The sequence below is a fragment of the Musca autumnalis genome, unplaced genomic scaffold (genome assembly GCF_047663935.1).
Source record: "Musca autumnalis isolate F117 unplaced genomic scaffold, ASM4766393v1 scaffold_5, whole genome shotgun sequence".
Lineage (NCBI taxonomy): Eukaryota > Metazoa > Arthropoda > Insecta > Diptera > Muscidae > Musca > Musca autumnalis.
Window position 1 is genome coordinate 74,855,737 of NW_027412088.1, and position 23,034 is coordinate 74,878,770.

At 34.0% G+C, this 23,034-nt stretch overlaps 1 protein-coding gene across 1 annotated transcript in view; it reads right to left on the bottom strand.

Moving 5' to 3' along the window:
* Positions 1–10,428: 10,428 nt before the first annotated feature.
* The window catches only part of LOC141405697 (uncharacterized), a 54,079-nt gene continuing 41,473 nt past the window's right edge, over positions 10,429–23,034 (bottom strand). The window contains exons 3-4 of the mRNA XM_073990322.1: positions 22,658–22,919; positions 10,429–13,027 (exon numbers count right to left, since the gene is read on the bottom strand). Coding sequence (XP_073846423.1) covers positions 12,779–13,027; positions 22,658–22,919 — 511 coding nt within the window. The 3' untranslated portion in view covers positions 10,429–12,778. The remainder of the gene's footprint in view (positions 13,028–22,657; positions 22,920–23,034) is intronic.

Below are 23,034 nucleotides of genomic sequence, written 5' to 3' on the forward strand. Positions count from 1 at the left end.
GTAATCGATTTTCTGCTATTATCAAAAAGTCGAAAGTCGAGTTTAAAGTTTTCAATTTTAAGATATAGTTGGTATGTACGATAACCCAAAAGTTTGTACAAATTTGCACAAATTTTTACAAAATGCTGTTCGATAACAAACTTGTAAAGTAAAAGAGAGCGAATTCGGAGACAATTGTGAGAGAATTTTGGAGAGTTTTGTTTACAAGTTTTTGCAAGGAACATTTTTCTTGTAAGAATTTGCAAGTTTGATCAGCTGATTTAAATTCGAATGTTTTGTGGCGGACTTCTTGGCAAAAACATAAACAAACGTTTGTTTATTAAAATAAATAGAAATAGAAAAGGGGGAAAATAATAAATCATGGAAAACGATAACGCAAGTAAACTTCTTTTATATGCTCTGTTCCAGAACCTACAAGAAGCTACTATTTTTTACTACGATAACATTTTTTCCTTTATGTTATCGAAAAAAATAGTAAAAAATGGTAGATTCTTGCAGAACTGGAACAGACCATTTGTTTGTGGTGACTATTTTTTTTTATTTTAAAGGTATTAAATCCCATGGAAAATATATGAACATACCTTAAAATTTGTAACAGATAATTATATATAATTGTATTGGTCGCTTATATTCGGAGATCGAATATGCAAATAAAGAAGAAGAAGAAATCCCAGCAAAAAGCGGTGCATCCATGGAGTAGGAGATACACAATGTAGACGGCCAGGTATTACCAACGATATCAATAAATATGTATGCCAAACATCGCACTGCGTTCCATTTTCCTCTAATTGCTCATATTTTTCTAACCTTAAATTGTTGAATTTAATCTTTTCCGCCAACTTCTTCTTGTTTATCAAATCAGCTGACTTCTTACATATATTTGCAAATTGCTGTTCGATAACAATCTGCAAATTTTTAGTTTCGAGAGAGTAAAATTAGCGGAGAGAGGTTACTGAGTACTTGCAAGTACTTTTCACTTGCGAAGTTATCGTACAGACCTAGTGTTAAAGCAGTCGTTTGTTGGAACAATTCACCGATGCATCTACCTTTATAATTGCATAATGTCAACAACAGTAAAATTGTCAGCCCTGCTTTTGACATAATAGGCCATATCAAGAAAAAATAATCAGTAATCAGCTGTTAGCTGTGGCCTACCTTATAAATGGTACCATGGTTTTTTGTTACAACCACAGAATTTAAAATAAAAGAGGATTTAATTTTGTATGGCAAATCTGGTCAAATTTGATTGGATTAGGCAATTAAAACGGTGTTTGCTTTAAATCTTTTTGCCGGGCTAACCTTCTGTATGTGGATTTATTTGACGTTTGCGCTGTGGAATTGACATTTGAAACCCAGTGGGTCTATTAAATCCGGTTAAGTGCAAACGGGGTATAAATCCTCATGAAGTAGGTTAACCCGGCAGAAAGCTCTAATGCAAACGGAGTATGAAGCCGAAAACACAAAATGTCTGTATGGTGGTTTGCAAAAGATCTGTTCCAGAACTAAAAAGTTTTTACAAATTTTACCACTTACACAACCTAGCAGCACTCCACTATTGCGATGTTCAATTTTTGTGATGATTTTTCCATTTTTTACGTTTACTTTACCATTCCCTAAATTAAAAATCTAACATAAAAACACAGTATCAGTTAAGGTTAGTTATTTTATATGTATGGGTTTTCTTTATTTTTATTTGTATGTGTATATACATAAATATTTATATATGCTGTTTGGTTTTGTTTGTCTTGTATAAGTAATAGTTCCACCTTTATATAATGTTCACGCTTATTATTTATTGGTATATATAGTTTTTTTTTTTTCAATAATCTCTGCATTTTGTTCAGTTTTATATATATAGTATATATGTATGTATATAGTGTGTTGCTCATACTGCACAAAGATACAATATTTATATATAATAATATTTTCAATTTTATTATTTTTATTAATATTATTATTTTGTTAAACAAAATGTTTCTTGCGTTAATTTTTTCAATGGTTGTGTTCGTTTTTTGTTTCCTTTATAAAGAAAATAATTAAATTATTATACCTGTTAACAATGTTTTATTGGTTGTGTCGTTTCTCGTGTGTGTTTCAATATTTTGTTGGAGAAAAAAATTAAATTTAGTCAAAAAGAATAGGTTTCTGATTTAATTGTTTCTAAATAGTTGCGTTTTCAAAATGTATATATTTTTAAAAAACATAAAATAATTTGTTTGAAATTCTTTATTTGTCAAGCAACCAATCAATCATTCTGCGAATTTGTGTTTTTTATCATAGCCATTAACTTGTATTTATAAAAAAATATTTAATCGTTCAAAAGTGTTATTTGTATGTATTTACACAATATATGTATGTATGTATAATTGTCTTGTAGTTTTGGTTGTTGTTTCATGTAAAGAAAAAATGGTTATTTCAAAAAAATTGCGTTTTCTGCTTATGTTGTTTTTGTTGTATTTACCTTTTATTTATCGGTTTTTTGTAATTTCAGACTGAGTTTTAACATTTCAGGATGATCTTAGAACTTCTACTATTTTTCTTGTAAGCTTCTCCCTTTATAAGTTTTGTTTTGTTTAATTTTATTTTAATTTTCTGGTAACACCTGTTGATATTGTCTTTGAGCTTTTTTACATTAATTTTCTTTCGTATTTTTATTTTGCTTCTATAGAATTATAATCATTGTTTTCAGATTTAGTAAGAAGAAGAGACAAATTTAGAATTTTGGCTATTAATATTTTTTCCTAAAAGTACATCCTTGGAGAGATAGAGAGAGAGAGAAACTTGCTACCTACAGTTTAATTACCGTACAGTAAACTAATGGGTACTTTACACGATATGTATTTTACATATGAGTTGTCACTTTTTATATACAAAATGTATACGCAAAGTGACAACACATATGTAAAATAACATATCATGTAGAGAACCCATAAGTATAATTTCATGAAAGGACTTACAGTTTTGACAGTTGTGGGCAGACAATACAAAAATACAGACCTTTTTCACTTATACATTTACAAATTTTTAAATATGTATTGCGAAAATTGTAAATGTTTGGTAAAAATGGATTGTAACTTGGCTATTGGCTGCTCAAAATTGTCTGTGTGTAAACGCCAGGTTACAAAAGCTTAAAGTAACATATGCAATATCCCAACATCTATCAGTACCAATGCACAATTTTTTGTTAGATTTTGCCTGGGATTTATTGTGAATGAAATTAGGCGTTTTTAGATCGAGTTCCCCACTACGGAAATTCCATATAATTACTTTATGGAAGTCGATCTAAGAACGTATAATTTCATTAAATTTTTTCAATGAAATCACTCTGTGTGGACCGGAACTTAAGGCCTTTTTATGAAAATATAGGTAACAAGATAGAGACATCATATTACATGATGTCAAAAGAATGTTTATACTAATGCTTATTATCATGATAAACGTCTCATTTGACGCGAAATATATGAAAACAACTACCAAATAAATATAGAACCATTATCATGAATTAAAAGTAATTTACCCTGGTGCCGCATGGTGCAATACAAAAGGTGAAACAGTAAGGTCAGCTGATTTCACACAATCTGTCAAATCCATTGATTGTTATTGTGAAGTATTCGTATGAAAACGTAAACAAAAATGTTAACAGATTGAAGAACTTTCAAATATAGTCTTGTTGTTGTAGTTTTCAGTTTCACCTTATTAATTGCATCACGTTTTAATGGAATGACAGCATAAACGACGCGTTTTAGTAAAACAGGTTTGATGTAAATGCTTTAGTAGAACGCGTCACATTCGGCCTTTTATAGTGGAAATCAATTTACTACTTTATTATTACCTACTTTAATTATTGAGCCATATTTGAAATTATTTTAAAATAAGTGTAAACACCTGGTTTTCGGAACGTGTGTGTAAACATCCTTTTAGGATGAAAATTATGGATTTGACAGTTGAAATCGAGTGGATTTCGTAAATATAAACTTAGCATTATGTTGAAAATCGTTGAACACATGTAGCATGTTTCCGATAATCGTGATTTAGGTGCCATTGTAAATGGTTCCTCCTCAATAAATAAGGTGAACCAGAAACTACAACAACAAGACTATTTCGATTTGAAGTCCTTCAAGCTGTCAAAATTTTCGTTTGGGTTTTAATACGATTAATTCACAATAACAATGAAATTGATAGATTTGGAGAAATCAGCTGGTATTACTGTTCCACATAATATATTCCACCATGACCTTTTTTCCGCCATGTTGATGACAATCTGATAGATCAAACCATGATGAAATAATAGGGTGGCGTAAACGGTCAGCTCAATATCTGTAGTGCTCGGTTTACATTTACGAAATCTACTTGATTTCAACTGTCAATTTCTTTGCGTGTACTTACGTCAAATTAAATTCATCTGAAATCCATTGGATTTCATTTAACTCTTGTGCCAGACACTGAAAATAACACATGAAAATATTTTAGCTTTTAGGAGAGAGCGGAGGTGAAGGAGCTCCCTTTCTCCCTTCTTACCCATAAGCTCAAAACATTTTCATGAAAATTTTCATAGTCTGGCATAAGACTAACGTTTAAGCAATGAAATTGACAGTGTATCGAGTGTATTTCCTAAATGTAAACTTACTATAATATTTATATTTTACTCATGGGCCAGCTGCATGGTAGAACAAATATAAGGTAAAGTAAATACTGCAACAAATACAACTCGAACAACAACCACAAAGGAATTTGTTTTTGTTTGTAACGTTACTGCCAGTTGTATTTGTAAACAAAACAAAGAAATGTCTATAAATTATTGGAATTTAAAAAACTAATAATTTTTCACATTTGGTTGAATATTTTGAAAAACATGAACGAAAATTTGTTACATTTTCAATTTTTATGTTTCCACATCATTCCACTAAATGCATAAATTCTCGTAGAAAGTAGAATTCTTGCAGAAAAGTTTGGGGTCGCTGGAAATTCATAGAAAAAGGAGAAGCTGTTTCAATGTTTTGTTTTAGAAATCAAAGAAGCACATGTTTATTAGGGCTTTATTTTTATAAATTGTAACAAAATACCTCACATATTACCAAACGTTGTATCGCCTCTACAAGCGGGGATTTACTGCGCGGCTTATCGTTCGAACTTGGTGGTGGTTATATATCATTGATATGAAGAAGTCTTTCTGGGAAATGTTTTTTTCCGAATGATATATTTTTTTTTTCTCAAAAAATATATGTCTCTAATGAACATCGAAATAGAAATAAGTGTATAAAATGTCATATGAAATTTGACACTAACGTTACAACCCAGTTCAGTCAGCTGTGTATTGCTGCTACCCTTTCTTATTCTACCATGGGCCAGCTGATAGAATTCAATTTGTCAAATTGAATGTTATTGTGAAGTAATTGTATGAAAACGTAAACAAAGATCTTGACAGCTTGAAAGATCTTCTTGATGTTGTATTCTTTACGTGACCTGTTCAAATCACGAAGTTATAACGGTAAAAAACGATAATGTAAGCGTTGCGTAATAAAGTTAACAGGCCACAAAGTCCGTGTTTAGACACACAAATTTCTCGGGAAAGTAAATTTAGTTTTTAGGCCATAGGGGGTAGGAAAGAGTATTGAGGAGCTCTTTCCTCTCCGCTCTCTCCCAAAAAACTCAATTTACTTTCCCGAGAAATTTGTGTGTCTAAACACAGACAAATATATTGTTCCGCAAAGCAAATTTCCCAGTGGGGCTCGATATTTAAGTTGCGTTCCTGAATCAGCAATAAGTCCCAGTTCCCACTAGAGTGATTTCAATGAAATAATTTCATGAAATTAGGGGCTCTGAGATCTAGTTTCCCACTACAGCAATTTCATTAAATTACTGTAGTGGGGAACTCGATCTAAGGACGCCTAACATCATGAAATTTTGTCAAGTGTGGACCGGGACTAATCGACAAGATTGCCATTGCAACAATTATTTTACACGAAAGGCGTTCCTTAAAATTTACAATTGTAATTCTGAAAATGTATTGGGAACTAATTTGCAAATGTTCTAATTATTCGGATCAATTATTTATTTAAGTTTGTCATTGGACTTATTTTATGTATAACAGTTTGTTTTGTTTTTTAATAACATTTTTATAACAGTCATGTTTATACGATTTTTTTGTTCATTAAAGTAAATCAATGTATGTATGTTTAACATATTCGTATTAAATGTTTCATAGTGTCTCTAAACAAAATAATATATAAGCTTTTTTTTTATAAATATAAGTGTTTTTGTAATGAAATATACATATTTTTGTTTTCAAAACAAAATCAATTGAATCTTCTAAAATTGACACAGATTTGTTCATTCATTCATTGTAGGATATTTTGTAACTGTTGTTGTTTTTTCCATCATTTTCCAATGATCCAATACATAAAACTTGGAATTCCAATTAAAACAGCATTCGTTTTTCTCTAAATATCAAAAAAATAAACAAAAATAATTGATTCGCTCAGGATTTGTTGGTTGTTCATAATTGTTTGGTAGGATTTTTGGTTTGGTTTTTTTAATTTTAATTAATATTTATTTTTTACTTTGTTTTTTTTTTAGTTTTAAAAAGTTTGATTTTTGTTAAAAAATGAAATGCCAAAGTTTTACATTAGAGGGCAAAAGTTGTTTTTATAATGTGTTGTTTTTTTAAGTTAAAGTATTAAAAAAAGTATATTATGTTAGTTTAATTTTTTTATTTATTTATAATAAATCTATACACATTTAATAAATTTTCTTGTGTTGTTGTTATAGAAAAAAGTTATAAAAAATTGTTGTAGTTCTTGTTATAAATATAGTATTTTTGGTTTTACTACAAAATAAAGAAAGACTTGCACAACTTTAGTTGCCTGTGTTTGGTTTGTTAATAATTTAGCATTAAGTCATTTGGTTACTTAAACAGATTCAGTTAATTTTTTTGTTTTTGTTAAAAAAAAATAAATTTTAACGTGCTTTCAGAGTACAGATTCTGATTCTCTCTGGAGTTTGGAATTACTTTTACAATTGTTGTAATTTGTGAAATAGATTTGGCTTATAGTTTTGTTGTTTTATTCATTATTATGTAGTTACATAATTGTGTTACGTTAGTGGTTTTTCATTTAAATAATATTTATAATGGAAATGAGCAATTAATAGAACATGATCAAGGTTTACAATAATTGAAATAGAAATAATTCGGAATATTTATGCCATAAAGTATCCATTTTTTACACTACTTTTAGATTTGTATCTAATTTATACATCACTCGATGCAAATGGGGGCAAATGAATGTATGTATATACGACGGGGAAATGTTTATGAAGAGTATCAGAAACATTCGTTTTATGTGAGGAAAACATGAACAAGGCAAATGTAAACTGTAGGCTAAAACCGCATTTACACCAAACGGGTTTGATTATACGAAATGGATTTGATATTTTTTATTACACTCAATTTCGTAAATGTAAACGTATTATAAAGCTTTGTCATTTAATCGCAATGTAAACAATCCTTTACACATTCCCGGTCCACACTAGAGTATTTTTTTTTATAAAATTTCATGAAATTAGGCTTTCTTAGATCGAGTTCCCCACTACAGCAATTTAATGAAATTGTTGTAGTGGGAAAATAGATCTAAGAGCCCCTAATTTCATGAAATTATTTCATTGAAATCACTCTAGTGTGGACCAGGACAAATGGATAAAGCTTATGCTATGTTTACATTTACGAAATCCACTCGATTTCATCTGTCAAATCCATAGGTTAAACGTCAAATGAAATCCAATGGATTTCAGATGAGATTTCATTTGACGTTTGAGCTATGGAATTGACAGATGAAATCGAGTGGATTTCGTAAATGTAAACTTAGCATTACTTTCCACATGCACCTAACCCTGCGTTTACACATGACAGGACACTTGACTTCATGTATTGATTGCCAAAATCCCAAAACTTGCCTGTGTGACGTAGGCGCCCCGATAACTGCAAAAACAGAAAACAAATTTCTTTTTGTATTCGGTTCACATATTTTGTTTTTGTTCATGTTTTTTTGTTTTCAACACATTTCAATTATTTGCTCTGTTCCAGAAGCTGCAAGAATCTACTATTTTTTACTACGATAACAGTTTTTCCTTTATGTTATCGGACAAAATAGTAAAAATTAGCAGATTCTTGCAGTTCTGGTACAGACCAATTATCTCACATATGTTAGGTTTACATTTACGGCATCCACTCGATTTCAACTGTCAATTCCAATGCTCAAACGTCAAATGAAATCTCATCTGAAATCCATTGGATTTCATTTGACATTTAACCAGTGGAATTGACCGTTGGAATTGTGTGGATTTCGTAAATGTAAACCAAGACAATTTTTAAAAAAATGTCAAATATTTGTTAAACCAACTGTCTGTGAAAAAATGATGGACAGCTGGGAGAAAAATGACAAATGTATGTATGTATGTGTTAGTAAATTAGGATTGTATTTTAAGACAAATCTTTTGTAAACGCCTAGAAAGTCGAAGGTCACACTAGTCCTGTAGTGCGATTCTCTCTTGAGCTACCGGTAATTAACGACATTTTTCGGTAAATTAGCGACAAAAAAATAGTAGGCTTCAAGTTCTACCGGTAGGAAGATTGCTGTAAACTTTTATTTTAACTTTTGATTCATAATTTTGCGTTTTAAATTTACCGATTTTTGTCGGTAACTCAAAAAAGTGTTAAGGCCTGCGTACATAAGCTGCCTTGCCTGCTTACCTTGCTTACTTCTGATAAAAGAATAAAAAAGAAAAGGGCAATCCTCGGCCTTCTTTATTCTTTTATTTTTCTTATGTCAAAAATGAAGCAGGAAAGCAATGCAACAAGGCAAAGCAGCTTATGTACCCAGGCCTTTAGAGAATCGCACTATCCACACTAGAGTAATTTCAATTAAATAATATCATGAATCTAGGCGTTCTTAGATCGAGTTCCTCATAAAATTACTTTAATATGGAACTCTATCTAAGAACGCATAATTTCATGAAATTATTTCAATGAAATCACGTTAGTGTGGACCGGGACAGTAGTCACAAGCACAAAATTTGCGGTAAAGAAGATTGAGTTTTTGGAAGAGAGAGGAAAGAGTCCCTCTACGTCAATTATTTGGCAAATATATTCTGTGCATTTGACAAATTAAATTGTTTTGGGGTTGTAGCTGTACTATAGTGCCATGGTTTCAATCGGTCAAATTAATTGTTATTGTGAATTAATAATATGAAAACGTTAACCAAAATTTTGAGTGTTTGAAAAACTTGAAATAATGTTCCTTGAGTACGTTTATATGTAACAAGTGGTCTGTTCCAGTACTGCAAGAATCTACCAGTTTTTACTATTTGTTTCGATAACATAAATGGTCTGTTCCAGAACCTGCAAGAAGCTACTAATTTTTACTACGTAACATTTTTTCCTTTATGTTATCGAGAAAAATAGTAAAAATTAGCAGATTCTTGCAGTTCTGGAACAGACCAAAAGGAAAAATTCTTATCGTAGTAAAAAGTAGTAGCTTCTTGCAGGTTCTGGAACAGAGCAAAGATTTACAACCTGTTTTGTACAAATTTTTACAAAATGCTGTTCGATAACAAACTTGCTCAGTAAAAGAGAATTGAGAGAACTTGCGAGTATTTGCAAGTATTTTTTACTTGCGAAGTTATCGAACAGACCTATTAGACCTATTAGTACTTTTTACTTGCCAAGTTATCGAACAGACCTATTAGATCTGTGCAATTTGTACAAACTTGTACAAAATGCTGTTCGATAACAAACTTGTTCAGTAAAGTGGGTTAAACACGATCACTTTTTGACTGTCAGTTTTGCTTAAATAATCGGTTGCTTGCCAAATATTTTGTGGTTGCTGGAGAGTTTGACATTTATCTATATTTCCAAAAAATCGACAGTCTAAACTGATCGTGTGTACCCCGCTTAAAAGAGAACTGAGTAGTACTTGCAAATACTTTTTACTTTGCTTCAAAACAAAAACAAATTTGAAAACACACACACGAATTGGGTAGTATTTCGTACACATTCATTTGCTTACTCTTATGTTACACGCTAAAACTTTCATACGAAACTTTCCCATTATTTTGGCGTTCATAGATCGAGTTCCATACAAAAGTAATTTTATGAAATTACTGTAATGGGGAACTCGACCTAAGAACGCCAAAATAATGGGAGAGTTTCGTATGAAAGTTTCAGCGTGTAACATAAGAGTTATCGACATACAGAAACTGGCTGTTAGATAACCCAGTGGATTTAAACTGTCAAGTCCATCACATATGCGTAAAATAAATCTTCGTTAAAGTCTGAGCGAAAAGGACTTTTGCATTTTGGACTTTATGGCAAATTATTTGTTTTGCAGTTATTTCAACTTGAATGTTTTTATAAAATGTTGTAATTTATGAAGGTTTTATTTTAGTTAATACTAACAACGTTTTAAACTCAATTAGTATTTCGTTTTCTCTATCATTTGTCCCCATTTGTATCTTCTTATCGCATATACATACATAGCTACATCGTTTACTTGTTATTTCTCTTCTTTCATATACACAATTTGAATTTAATTAATTTTGTTTGTTTTTTTTTATCATGTTTATATATGTATATTTTATATAAATATATAACACATAATTTGTCGCATCATAGTACATTTGGTTTAGATTTTTGTTTTGGTTTTGTTAGGTTTGCATTTGTATGTTTTAAATGTCATGAAGGCAAAATGTTATGTTTGTTAATAAATTTACTTTTGTTCTTTTACATTTTTATTTTGTTCGGTTTTGTTGTAATTAAATAAAGCTTTGTTTTTGGTTTTTGTTTTATGTTTTGTTAAAGAGATGAATAAAAAGTAGAGGCTCGGATAAACTGTTAAGTGTTATATAGTGTTGTCATATATAAATTTATATATGTATGCAATATATGTTAACCATATATGTATATATAAATGTAAAATTGGTTATGTTCGTAAATCCAACATTGCAGTATATCAAGTGCAACTTCTAAATCGAAATAAACGAAAAATAGTTCATTATAGCACGTTTAGACTATGGTCGATTTAGCAAATCCTGTCGATTTAAATTGTCATTTTCATACAATATACGTCAAATAAATCGAGATAATGCCCTTAAACCTGTTATAAGTGTATAGTCTAACAGGTGTTTTATAGACCATATAATAGTACGTTTTGATTTATATCAGTTTTGCTCAAATATGTAATCGGTTGCTTGTCAGTGTGGCCGTTCATTTTTGCCAGTCATCAGACGACCACAACATGTTTTGATGTTGCTGGACAGTCGACAGTCAAAACTGAACGGGTGTACCCCGCTTTATAAATCCACTCGATTTCAAATGTCAATTTCGTATAAATATGTCAAATAAATTCTATTTATAAATTGACTGGATTTTATTTGACGTATTCGCCATGGAAGGAACATTTGAAATCGTGTGGATTTCGTAAATCTAAACGTACTATAAGATGATAATAAACACTAGTGCAAATGACGTTTAAACTGTGGGCTTTAACTTTGAACTTTATTATCGTGATAGTGACTCTATCATGATGCAATAATAAAGGTGATATTTAAAATATACCTTGGTTTTTATCTGGTTTTACTTAAAGTACATTTCATACACCCATGATGTTTAAACTAAGTTTTAATAAGCGTTCGCGATAATTGTTTTAAAATGGTTCTCTTGGCATTTTACGTAAATTAAAACAGGAATAAATCATGAAGGATCCATTGTCATTGTAATGTAATTCCACTAATGTAATCATGGTATGAATCAAGGTTAATTGACACGATGTTAACCACATAAAACAATTACGCAGTGTTGTATTTACGAACAGATCTTTGAGTTAAATCAGTACGTTTTAAGGTATGAAGAGAATTATGAAAAATTTTAGTATGTTAATGTCTTTTATGGAAAAAATAAATAAATATTTAGATTTTGTTTAATGATGTAGAGTTATTGAAATGTGGGAAATGTTTTAATGATTTTTTGTTTGGTTTAAGTTGTTTGATTTGTTCAACATCAATAGATTGTTATAAGTTTGGTTTTCTTGAGTTTGGTAATATTTTTATTTATGTTTTTGTTACACTTATAGTTAAGGAAGAAAAGTGTGTGAGAGAGTGGAGAATTTATATCTTGTTTTTGTTAAAATGGGAAACATAAGAAAAAAAATCACAAAAAAATACAAAATATGTAATTATTTTACGAAAATATTTAACTTAAATAAATAATACATGTAAACATTTTAACAAATATTCCATTTAATTAGTTTTCAAGGAATTATATTCCACATTTATAATAATTGTAATTATTATTTTTTAAATAAGCATCTGTTTTGTTTAGCATTTAAAACAAATTAAATTAAATTTATTATGCTTTATTTCGTGTTTATCATCTTCTCGTCCATAATGAGTTTTACTCAATATTTTATTTTTGGTAATTTCAGAAGAAATAATTACAGAATTTTTTGTGAACATGAAAAATTTAATATTTCATACATACTCACTATATAAACATTGAGAGCGAGTTCAATGTTTTTATAGCAAAAATCAATTTATAACAATAAAACTTTTTAAAATACACGATCAATAAAAACAAATACATGAATGCAATGCATTTAACAATTTGGTCATTAATAATCTCATCTGTCATCCTGTATTCAAAACAAAATATACTTTGCTTATGTTCTTTATTTCTTCTTTAACAGTTTAAAAAGAAAATAAATGTTTATTAATTTCTGTTGTTAATCATTTATTTCTTTGACTTCTTTGTTTTCTTTTCATCGGAAGACGTTGTCGCAACATTATTTCCTACTGCTGCTCCCGAAGAGGATGTTGTTGCTGCTGCACCACCTGAAGTCGACTGTTGATGACTTTTTTCGAAAATTTTCTTAACCGATGGCTGTTGTGCCGAAACCTGAGTTATGGGATGATTACCCAACGATGGTGTAACAGGTGTATCATCTAAAAATAATGGATTCTTCACTTCCATTTCACCGGTCTGAAAAAATAAGAAAAATAAAGTAGTAATGAAATCGTTTTGGCGTTTATTGTCGATAATAGGCCTGTTTAGAATTTAGAATTAAAATAATTCGAATTACATCTGAAAAAGGAGTATTATAGTACGTTTATGTATAACCGGATTTAACAAACCCACTGTGTTTCAAATGTCAATGCCATTGGTTATATTTCAAATAAATCCTCATTGAGAACAAGGCAAATTCATATAAGGTATACGCATGAATTACAACAACTAACAAATTTACAAAAACAACATTGTTGTTATTGAAAATTAATTGTCAAAGATAAATATTGAATAATAGGGTCGTTCCAAAAATTTTTTCAGGAAAAATATAAATACATTTTGAAAATCATCTAAAATAGAACAAATTTGAATCGAAATGTAAATATAACGCATTCAGAACTCTCGTAGGTCATTTTTATTACACGTTTACGATGAAAAGAAGTATTTTATGGTAGCAAATTTCGAAGTTACAAATTTCACGAGTAGACCCTATTACATTTTGAAAACCAAATTTACAAAAAAAGTAAAAGTACAGCTGATTGTCACTTCTACCTTCTATGAATGTGCCTTGATTGAGAAGTTTAACCCTGCAAACGGCTATAATATAAACATTAGGGTTATGACTTTTTTACAACCTCATATCCCTGTATCATAGCGTGATGAGTTTTGCCATAAGATTACATAAAATCTTAATTATAAGGTGATTCGGTGAAAAAACCTCACGCACAAAATTATTTTAAAATTTGAATTTATCAAAATTATGGACAATTTTTTGAAGTCACTGAAAACAGATATATAATTGAAAATATACTTTAGAGCCACATGAGATAATTAAAATGACATAAAATTTATTTCTCACTATTTTTCTTTAATTCTGAGAATCGTAAAAATGTCGTAAACGCTTTTATTCAAAAATATAATTTTTTAACAAACAATTTAAAATTTTTTCAAAGTGACTTTTTTCTCGACTTTTTTAATATTTGAATGAAATAAACGTTATTATAGTTATTAGTAGGCTTATATTTGTTCATTTGCCCAATAAAAAATAATTTTTTGAAAAAAAATTTTTTTCATTTCATATATTTTTTCAAAAAATTATTTTTTTAAAATCGATTTGTGCGTGAACTTTTTTTATATTTCAATGGAATAAACGATAGCATAGTGATTAATAGGCAAAAGTTCATTCATCCCTGCTACAGGAAATCATTTTTGAGGAAAAATGTCAGAAAGTCATAACCCTAATAAACATGGCCTCAGTTTGTTGTAAAAAGATTTATTCTGAATGGTTTTAAATGTCAATTCCATTGCTTATATTTCAAATAAATCCTTATAAAGAAGGTTACCCCTGCAAAAGCTCTAATATAAACAGCATATTACCTGTTAAATAAACCTTGGTCCCCCATGATGCAATTAATGAGGTGAACCGGAAACTACAACAAGAATATTATTTTGATTGAAAAATCTTTGAAGATGTCAATTTTTTTTTACGTTTTTATACGATTAATTCAAAATAACAATGTATTTGACAGATTGGGTGAAATCTGCTGGTATTTTTACGCCACCATATAGGTCTGTACGATAACTCAAAAATTTGTACAAACTTGTACAAAATGCTGTTCGATAACACAATTGTTTAGTACAAGAGAGCGAATTGAGAGATAATGTTTTTGCAAGTTTTGCAAGGTGGCGTAAAACGTCCAGCTGATTGGTTTCAATCTGTCAAATTTTTTGTTATTGTGAATAAATTGTATGAAAACGTAAACAAACATTTTTACATATTGAAGAATTTTCCGCCAAAAATTAGTTGTTGTTGTGTTACTTACGTGACCTGTTAAATAGATCATGGAACAGAACTTATCTATTGCATAATAATGGTGGAATAAGAAGGTATTACATCAAATCACACCAAACGTCAAATTTGTTCACAATAACGCATAACTGTGAATTGCATGTTTACATTCTGTATGTTATTTTATTCACAATAATGAATTTTGACAACTAGTGTGATAATCAGCTGTTTTTCCCGTTGTACCTATATTATTGTATATTGTTACGGAATTAGATTTAACTAATCTCCGTGTAGACGTTGTTTTATTCCCCGATACGATTTGTATCAAATAAAACAGGGTTCGTTTTAGATTACGTTTCTACAATGCTTTATTTACTTTATTACACTTATTCGGAGCTGACTGTTATAGCTAAGTACACAGCTTTACTTTACTTCTTTACTAGTCGATGTTTACACTTCGGTATAAAATTCACAACTACTCCGTCATTGCCATTTCCCCGGTATTTATACCCCAAAGTCTCCCTGTTCTAGAGTCCTCCAGAACACATATGGCAACATCTCGAATCTGTGCAGCGAACACACAGACGCACATTCGCACTAAGCGAACAACCATACTCACATACATGGGGAAATACAATTGGACGACAAGCACAGTAATGACGTAACAACAACAAACAAGTGCAAAGAAGTAACAAACTAAACAATAATTACAAAATAAAAGCACATTAATGAAAGGTAAAGTAACATCTAGAATAATGAAGAGAGTTCTACATGGTAGTTGTTGTTGCTTAAATAAAGTAACTGCGTAATAAAAACTTTACGTTACAATTCAAATTTTTAAATTAACGGAAATTAAACTAAACAAACTTAAACCTATCAGTTACATTCGTAACATTGCCTCCCGCTTAAGCCTGTTCGTCCCGAATAGGCACAGTTCCCTCTCTGTGGAATGGGCATTGGTAACACTGCCTCCCGCTTAAGCCTGTTCCTCATGACCTGGCACAGTTCTCGTTCCATAGCGGGCCAACCGTTCTAGATGTACCACCTTCATCTTTGATCTAGGGCTGTCGCTCTTCTGTATGCGATACACGACGTCATTTATTTTCGTGACTACCTTGTAGGGGCCTTCCCAGTGCGTTTGTAATTTGGGGCATAGTCCTTTTTTCCGTTGTGGGTTAAACAATAGTACCAGTTGCCCTTCTTGAAACCCATCAGTATTTGCCGCTCGATCGTACCTCGCCTTCATGCGGTTGCTGACCATTTTTATCCGATGGCGTACTGCATCGTGGACTTCACTGAAAGAGTTTGGACTGTTTTCATCGTTATCAGTTTCGGGGTTTGGTGTGGCACCGAAGATCAAGTCACCAGGCAGCTTTAATTCATTCCCGAACAAAATCCTGGCTGGAGTTCGAGATGTGGAGTCATGAATGGCCGATCTATAGGCTAGTAGGAATTTTGGAATATGCTCATCCCAGTCTCTTTGGCCGCTATCTACCACCTTTCGTAGATGCTCTTCCAGGGTGCGATTAAATCTTTCCACCATGCCATCTGATTGTGGATGCAGGGGCGTTGTCCTCGTTTTCTTGATTCCGTAGGTGTCACACATTTCTTTGAAGATCGCTGACTCAAAATTTCTTCCTTGATCGGAATGAACCTCGGATGGGACACCATAGCGACAAATCCAATTCTTGCTGAACATATCCACTATTGTCTTGGCTTCCTGGTTGGGAATGGCATAAACCTCTGGCCATTTGCTGAAGTAATCCATGACCACTAAGACATACCGGTTCCCAGAGTCGCTTATTGGAAACGGTCCAGCCACATCCATTGCGATTCTTTCAAATGGAGCTCCTGAATTATACTGTTGCATGTGGCCTCGACTCTTCCGGGTTGGACCTTTAGCTCTTATACACCTCTCACAATTGGCAATCCAGTCTGCAATGGATTTCTGACAGCCGACCCAGTAGAACCTCTGCTTTATCTATTCAGCAGTCTTTGTCACACCAAGGTGTCCTCCACTTGGCCCATCGTGAAACTCTGACAAGACATCTTTTATTTTGGAGTCTGGTACGACACTCAAGTTGCGGTGAGTTTTTCCATCGTCGCTCTCCCACTTACGATGTAGGCACCCATCTATTAGAAGTAGACTGTTCCACTGGGCCCAATAAGATTTCAAAAGGGGGCTTTCGGGCGCTATTTCTTTGCGACTAGGGCGTTCGCCCATTTCCATGGCAGAAATTAGTTTGCCTAGGGTGCGATCTTTTCTTTGTTCCGCCGACCAATCCTCGCCGGACTCAACCTGCAGTAGCCGGACATCGACGATACTTGCTTTGCCTTCAGCCTTCGAGCAATGTCTGCATTCAATTTTGCATGGCCGACGAGACAGGGCATCAGCATTACCGTGTTTTCCACCTTTTCTGTGCTCGATACTTATGTCATAACTCTGAAGCCTTTCGATCCAACGGGCCAATTGACCTTCCGGGTTCTTAAACTGGAGCAGCCATCGCAGAGCGGAATGATCGGTTCTTAGCAGGAAGTGCTGTCCATACAGGTATTTGTGATAGTGTTTGATGCTCTCCACAACTGCCAGCAGCTCTCTCCTCGTCACACAGTAATTCCTCTCAGGCTTTGACAATGTTCGGCTGTAGTACCCGATGACTTTTTCTTGGCCGTCTATTTTCTGGGAAAGGACACCACCGATCCCGTATGCACTGGCGTCAGTGTCCAACACAAACTTACCACCGGGAACAGGGTACGCCAAAAGAGGAGCTTTGCAGAGCATGTCTTTGAGTTTTTGGAATGCCTCTTCCTGGTCGTTGCTCCATAGAAATTTCTGCCCTTTTTGAGTCATCGGTGTAAGCTTGCGGCAATGTTGGCAAAATTGGGGACAAACCGACGGTAATAGGTGCAGAGACCCAGAAAGCTTCGCAGCTCATGGAGGTTTCGAGGCTGCGGCCAGTCTCTGACGGCTTTAATCTTCTCGCTATCCGTCGATATGCCCTCCGTCGTCACATGGTGCCCCAGGAACTTCACCTCTCGCTGGAAGAGGTTACACTTCTTCGGGTTAAGTTTTAGACCCGAAGACGATAGCTGCTGGAGTACATTCCTTAAATTCGTGAGGCGTTCGTCGAAGGTCTGTCCCATGACTATGATGTCATCCAAGTATATAAGGCACGACTACCACTGCAACCCTTTCAGCACCCGCTCCATCAGCCTTTCAAAGGTGGCCGGGGCGTTGCAGAGCCCGAATGGCATGACATTAAATTGCCAGAGACCGCCGTTAACGCCAAACGCTGTCTTTTCCTTATCTTTTTCGGCTATCTCTACCTGCCAGTAACCACTCTGCAGATCGAGGGTAGAGAACCATGACGTCCCGGCTAAGGTGTCTAGTGTGTCATCGATTCTTGGGAGCGGGTAGCTATCTTTCTTGGTGACATCATTTAGTTTTCTGTAATCCACACAAAATCTGGTACTTCCATCTTTCTTCTTGACCAGTACTACTGGGGAACACCAGGGACTCGACGACGGTTCGATCACACCACTCTCCTCCATTTCGCTTATCAACTTCTGGACTTCGTCCCTTTTTGCCAGTGGAACGCTTCTTGGGGCCTGTTTTATTGGTCTTGCGTCTGCTGTGTTTATTTCATGTTTCACCACCGATGTCCTTCCTTGATGCCCTTTTGTAGACGCAAAGGTAGAGGCATGTTTCCATAATAACTGCTTGGCCTTGTTCTTCTCGGAAGATGATAAGTTCTGTGTCCACTCTTTGATGTAACCATCGAGGTGCTTCTTTTCCGTGGCTGCTGATTTTTCGGTGTTATTTTCCAAATTGATTACAGCTTCGGCTGGTGTACATTGTCCAAAGTCGGAAAATTGGCAAATTTGTTCTTGCTTATCTGACAGGTTCAAAACTCTAACTGGAATCAATCCATCATCGTTGCTTTTCACCAGGGCATTCGCTATTAAGATGTTACTATTTTTGTTCTCTGCTGGTTCCACCACCCACAATTTCCCGACTCCACAATCTCCATCCATTGGTACCCATATCAATGTTTCGGCACAAGGCGGTATAATCTCTGGATGTTCCGTAGTCAGACGTCTAATAGTTGTGTTTTCATCGTAGCCCATATTTAATGGAATTTCCACATTGGACCATGTCATCACACGTTCTTTCATATCCAGATTAAGACCAAAGGCAATCATAAAATCTGCGCCTATGATAACTTCGTCTACGATATCAGCCACTATAAACTCGTAATCGACCGATTTATTGGCAATAGTAAGTCTCACGGTTATCTTTCCATGTACTGCCGCAGGCTCCCCCGTTGCTGTGCGCAGTCTGACTCCATTTAGTGGCGTTATCTTTCCTTTTGCCAGATCTGATCTGATGATTGACTTTGATGCGCCTGTATCCAAGGTCAGAATTCGCTTGTCGCCATTGATGTAACCAGTTGTTGTAAGGTTGTGGTTTTTCTGCTGTACAATCGCTATGGAGATTGTGGGGCCGTCGTCGATGGGAGCCAGTTCACGCCCCACTGGACTGGCTCGATTTAGTTTAACGGTGACTCATTTGCAGAACGTTGAACCACTCTTTTACTTTCCCTTGACGGGGGTGGTGACGATGACCTCGATCGCTTGCGCTTCGCTCTACAATCACGCGCAAAATGACCCATTTTGCCGCAATTGTGACACCTACCCCTGGCCTTAGTTGGTGCTGCCGTATAACGTTCTTCCCTTAATGCCTGCTTCAATGCTGCCACCATCTCGTTAGTAAGAGATTTGGGTTCATCGAACTCGGTATCCAGTTTGCGGACCTTGTGAGTCTGGGGATTGGTGATTATTCTTGCCGTCTCTTGTGTAAGGGCGTACGACACGGTTTCAGCAAACGACGATTTTGGTGACGCATACGTTGCACGTTTGATCTCGGGGTCACGTATACCATTCACAAATGTTTCGATTTTCATACGGTCCAACAATGGATGGTTTTCTCCTGGATACGTCATTAGCACCAAACGTTCTACCTCCGTTGCGAAGTCCTGTAAGGTCTCATTTGGCTTCTGTATTCTTCCCCTTAATTCCATTAAGTAGATGTTTTGCTTATGTTTGCCACCGTACTTACGTTCGAGAGCTGCCATTATATCCCCATAACTGTTTCTAGAAGCGGCGGGAATACTCTGTAATACGTCAGCAGCATCACCCTTCAATGCCATAAGGAGTGATACCGCCTTTTCGTTGTCGTTCCAAGAATCTCTAGCAGCCACTGTCTCGAACTGTAATTTGAACACATTGAAAGATGTAGAGCCGTCGAACACTGGAGGCTTAATTTTTAACGCGTTATGGATAGCTCTCACTGGACCGCCTTTAATTTCCAGTTCCGACATTTTCTTTTCTATGCCCATAATCTTCTCATCTTGAGCCAGAAATTTCTCGTCAACAGACAAAATCTTTTTATCCAACTCTTTCATTTGTACCTCCACGTTTTCTACTCTCTTTTCAATCACTATCGTGATATTCTCGAGTTTCTCGTTAATTTTTCTAGAATTTTCTTCCAACTCCTCTTTTAAGTTTCTTGAATTTTCTTCAAACATCCTAGAATTCTCTGCCATTAAGTTTTCGGTGATTTTTCTAGAGTTCTCTTCTAACTTTTCCTCTAATTTGTCGTCGAATTTGGCAAATCTTTCCTCCAATTTTCTGGAATATTCTTCACTCTTTCTGGAATTTTCTTCAACCATTCTGCAATTTTCTGCTTTCATTTCCATCATAAGTCTAGAAGTTTCTTCATTCTTTCTAGACATCTCTTCTAACATTTTACTGGAATTTTCTTCAACCATTCTACAATTTTCCACTTTCATTTCCATCACAAGTCTGGAAGTTTCTTCATTCTTTCTAGACATCTCTTCTAACATCTTACAGTTGTCAGATTTCATTTCCGCCATAAGTCTGGAAGTTTCTTCATTTTTCTTATTCATTTCCAGCATCATCATAGCCAGCATTGATTTCAAATCGTCACCCCTGGCAGCTACCGACGAAACTTCCTCAACGCTGGATTCGCCCTTTGCCGATAACTCGACTTCCTCCTTCTCGAACTCATATTCATCGATGTTCATTTCACGGCGCTCGAACTCTTCCAACAAGCGTTTTTGTAGTTCGGCCTTGTTGCCAGTAGAACACAACTCCAACTTACTTAGCTCCTTCTTCAAGTCTTCCACTCGTAGATCCTTAAACTTCATTGTAGGATGATCGTAATCTCACTGCTGACACCAATTGTTACGGAATTAGATTTAACTAATCTCCGTGTAGACGTTGTTTTATTCCCCGATACGATTTTTATCAAATAAAACAGGGTTCGTTTTAGATTACGTTTCTACAATGCTTTATTTACTTTATTACACTTATTCGGAGCTGACTGTTATAGCTAAGTACACAGCTTTACTTTACTTCTTTACTAGTCGATGATTACACTTCGGTATAAAATTCACAACTACTCCGTCATTGCCATTTCCCCGGTATTTATACCCCAAAGTCTCCCTGTTCTAGAGTCCTCCAGAACACATATGGCAACATCTCGAATCTGTGCAGCGAACACACAGACGCACATTCGCACTAAGCGAACAACCATACTCACATACATGGGGAAATACAATTGGACGACAAGCACAGTAATGACGTAACAACAACAAACAAGTGCAAAGAAGTAACAAACTAAACAATAATTACAAAATAAAAGCACATTAATGAAAGGTAAAGTAACATCTAGAATAATGAAGAGAGTTCTACATGGTAGTTGTTGTTGCTTAAATAAAGTAACTGCGTAATAAAAACTTTACGTTACAATTCAAATTTTTAAATTAACGGAAATTAAACTAAACTAACTTAAACCTATCAGTTACATTCGTAACAATATTATTGTATTGCGTATAAATACGGGCCGCATGGAGGTTCTCGCAGATCTGGAAGGCCAAAGCTTCGTTGGAGCGAACAAGTGAAACGAGATATCACAAAGCTACATATCCCCCAGATTGGGAAAATACAGCAGCAAACAGAGAGGATTGGAGATTTTTTCTTAGTTCGGCTTATGGAACAAAGGTTCTGTAAAAGGCCAGCTAAGTAAGTAAGTAAGTACCTATATTATTGTGCCATGCATGGTAGAATAATAAGTTGTAATAGTAAGTTTACATTTACGAAATCCATTCGATTTCAACTGTCAATTCCTTTGCTTAAACGTCAAATGAAATCCAGTCGATTTCAGACGAGATTTCATTTGACGTATACGCAAAGGAATTGACAGTTGAAATCGAGTGGATTTCGTAATATAAACCAAGCATAACGCCAAAAACAGCTGATCTTCATACCAGTTGTCAAAATGCGTTATTGTGAATAAAATCACATACAAAATGTAAACAAGCTATTCACAGTAATGCATTATTGTGAGCAAATTTGACGTTTGACATGATTTGATGTAACACCTTCTTATTCCAGGGTGCCATGGGTGTAACGCTAAAAACAGCTGATAATCGTACTGGTTGTCAAAATGCATTGTTGTGAATAAAATAACATACAAAAGGTAAACTAGCAATTCACAGTAATGTATTATTGTGAAAAGATGTTGGACTTGTTAAAATTAACTTTAAGATTTCAATCGCAGTAATTGGTCTTTTACTTTACTTTTTAAAAGTTGAAACTCTTGTCGGGTAAAGAAATGGGTGGGCACGTTAAGGAACAGAGTTAATTTATTATATTAAAGGACATTGTAGAGGTTATACGTGTCTCAAGTTGTCACACATCAATAGTATTTACATATGTGTATAGTAACTTACCGGTGCCAAGCCAGGACATTCATAGACCGTATAATCACCCTCCTCATTATCATCATCACTTTCATAGGACATTTCACAGTTCTCCTCATTATGTTGGCGATTTTCCATGGCTATAATTTGTTGTTTCTGATGTTGATAGTGATACATTTGAGCACTTTGGGCCAATTTTCTATCACCTGAGGGAGAAATATCTTTATTGGGTCCAGTCACACCATAGGCGGGATAATCAACATCAGCAGCAGCTTTGCTCTTATTGTGGAATCTGGAAGAAAAAACACAATACACATTAAAATAAATCTCTAACTAATTATTTGGTCTGTTCCAGAACTGCAAGAATCTACTAATGTTTACTATTTTTTCCGATAACATAAAGGAAA